The sequence below is a fragment of the Phaethon lepturus genome, unplaced genomic scaffold (assembly GCF_000687285.1).
Source record: "Phaethon lepturus isolate BGI_N335 unplaced genomic scaffold, ASM68728v1 scaffold14814, whole genome shotgun sequence".
NCBI lineage: Eukaryota > Metazoa > Chordata > Aves > Phaethontiformes > Phaethontidae > Phaethon > Phaethon lepturus.
In genome coordinates, this window is record NW_010537167.1 from 119,256 (window position 1) to 121,890 (window position 2,635).

Below are 2,635 nucleotides of genomic sequence, written 5' to 3' on the forward strand. Positions count from 1 at the left end.
CCCCCCGCCCCATCGGACCAGTCAGGATCCCGAGATGTTTTTTAAGGTACTGAGATTTTGTTTAAAGGAGTCATCTGTATTTCCAAGTACCTAAAGAGATAAAGGTATGTTAATCTGAAACTACAGTAGCCATGTTATGGCAGTGTACCAAACTGCGGACCTCTAACATCAGTTTACATCACTACGTTGGCAAAACCGAATGCCATCATTAGCGTGGAAGTGTTTAAAAGCTGCCAGCTGATGCACTGCACAGTCCAGCATTAACCTGGATTTCTCACCTCTTTTGGGAGCAAGGAAATGAAGTCTCTTTGAAACTGGGGCTCTATCACTTGCATCATGTGTTTTACTTGTGTTGGTTCACAACTATCAATGAGTTCATCCAAAGCAAGTAATTTCTCTGGTCCACTCCAGCTCTGCAAGAAAAAAAAAAAGAAAGAAAGAGTAAGCTTAGTTTAATACACTAGTTTGGTTCTATTAGGAAGTGCCGTTGCTTTGCCAATAAGGCAAGTTAAGTTTCCTTGTCGACCTGTATACAAGCATATAAAAAGACAGGAAGATAAATGCTCATGTTAATTACACAAAAATGAGAAGTTAATCAACACAAAGTATTCAAAATTACTACATTGATTCATAAACTAAGAAAGGATTTGTTATACACACACATAGAGATTAGCAATTAAATAGATAATAATATTTAATAATAATAATTAAATTAATTAAGCTTCTTTTGAAGTTGATGAAAACTACACACACATTACTGACAATGAAGGGGTTGCAACAGAACGCACTCCCTCTCTGTCTTTCTCCATTGTGCATTCAAGGGAGATGGTAACTTTTAACCTTTCTGTTTCATCTAGTAGACCAAAAACTTTCAATGAAACGAGAGGAGACGGAAGAAAGAAACTTCCACTGGAAGTGCATCAGCTTACTGCCCGCTTATTACCACAGTATGTCCCTAAGTGACAATGCTGTAATTTCAGAATCCTGGCTGTAAACCAACGTATATTTTCTAAGTATCAATTTACACTTGAATAAACAGGGAATTTTGATTGGCAATTTTCTTACTTCACATTTTTACTAATGGGCACCATAAAATTTGAAGATTATAACAAGGCACTCCATTTGAGAGCACAGAAGATTAGCAGCATCATTTGTAGAAAAAAATTAATAACCGAATATACTGCACATCTGAAAAGCATGTCTTAAACTCATCTGTGCTCATCAAAGAGTTTTGATTTGTTATGTGAAAACAATTTAAAGAAAAAAATAACTTCTACAGGAAAAAACAACAGCCACCGCTGACTGATTTAGCAACAGAATTAGAGCATGAATAAAGCCTTCGAGAGGAAAGAAAACGAGACATCACAGTTTTTGAGAGTGGATTCACATTCATATTCTTGGGTATCTTCTAGAGTGACATTTACAAGTGAATTAGCACATACAAATGATATTACAGTTACTGTAAGAGGCTAACTGAAGTAAAAAAAAAAGGCAAGACACCTTACAATTAAGATTTCTGTACTAATCTGCCACGTATCTCAGAACTTTTATTACTCATGCTCTGAATTTTTGTTTTCTGGACTTGCTTCTGACAATTAATTCCTGTCTCCACAATACTACAATGTTTGTATATTGTGAAGTTTCTGCAGAACAATGAGGCAAGTGAAGGAGAAGGTGAAAATTTTGGAAGCAAACGCAAAGCAGATAAACACCCTGCTTTACTCGATGTAGAGCCATCATCACGTTGCATCATTTCTCCCCAACAGACACGTCGAAACGCTTAGAATGTCAAGCAAGATATCATTTACCCACATGAGGACCCACCCAACTGTCGGGTGACCCCATTCCATCAGGGCAGCGAGAGCAGCTTCGAGCTGCCTCAGTTACGGCGTGAGCACCTGCCGGGACACTTGCGACAAAGCCGGCAGCGTGGAGCAGCTTGTCCACCCCGGCTCCAGGCTCTCGCTCGGCGGCAGACGCGCGGCAGGTACGGGACAGCCTGCCCCAGCAGCGGGGGGAAGGCAGTTCCCACCAGCCGAGCCTTTGCGCACACTGCTGGCAAGCGGTAAGAAGGTCTAGGCTGGAGAGGAAACATTCCCCATCCATGCGCGTGTACGTAGATTGCCACCGTAAGAAATGAGGGCTTCCGTGTCTCATACCCAGTACCTCAGAATATTAAAAAGAAACAAGAATGTCTCAGCATAAATTGCAGCAGCGCTGTTATAAACAGCTTTTGTTATAAATTTCTTTCAATAAAAACATTTGCATCAGAGTGCAGTTCTCCATAAATCATGCGCTGAAGGACTGTTTATCTCACAAACTTTCCAACTGTTTGTTTCACTAACCCAGAGGTTAGCTGGTGTTAGGTACAAATGTTTGCAATCTTTCACCTCATCTGTCAGCTCTGTTTGAATTTAGGAGAATTTTAAATAAAGGGAAAGTAATACCTGTGCTACTTCCTTAAAATATAAATTTCCACGGTCAGTCTACCCTTAATTTATAAGCAGCTACATTTATTAAATTAGAGTATCTCAACCTGAGGAGCATTGTCTTTTGCTGTGGCAAACATTGTCAGCAGTCATGAACATGTTATTGATTAATAATTTCAGTCTACACTATCTTAATCTGTAACACT

At 39.6% G+C, this 2,635-nt stretch overlaps 1 protein-coding gene across 1 annotated transcript in view; it reads right to left on the minus strand.

The window, feature by feature from the left end:
• LOC104620248 (F-box/WD repeat-containing protein 7-like) overlaps positions 1-2,635 on the minus strand; it is a 30,512-nt gene that overhangs the window by 19,478 nt on the left and 8,399 nt on the right. The window contains 1 exon segment of the mRNA XM_010286410.1: positions 279-413. Coding sequence (XP_010284712.1) covers positions 279-413 — 135 coding nt within the window.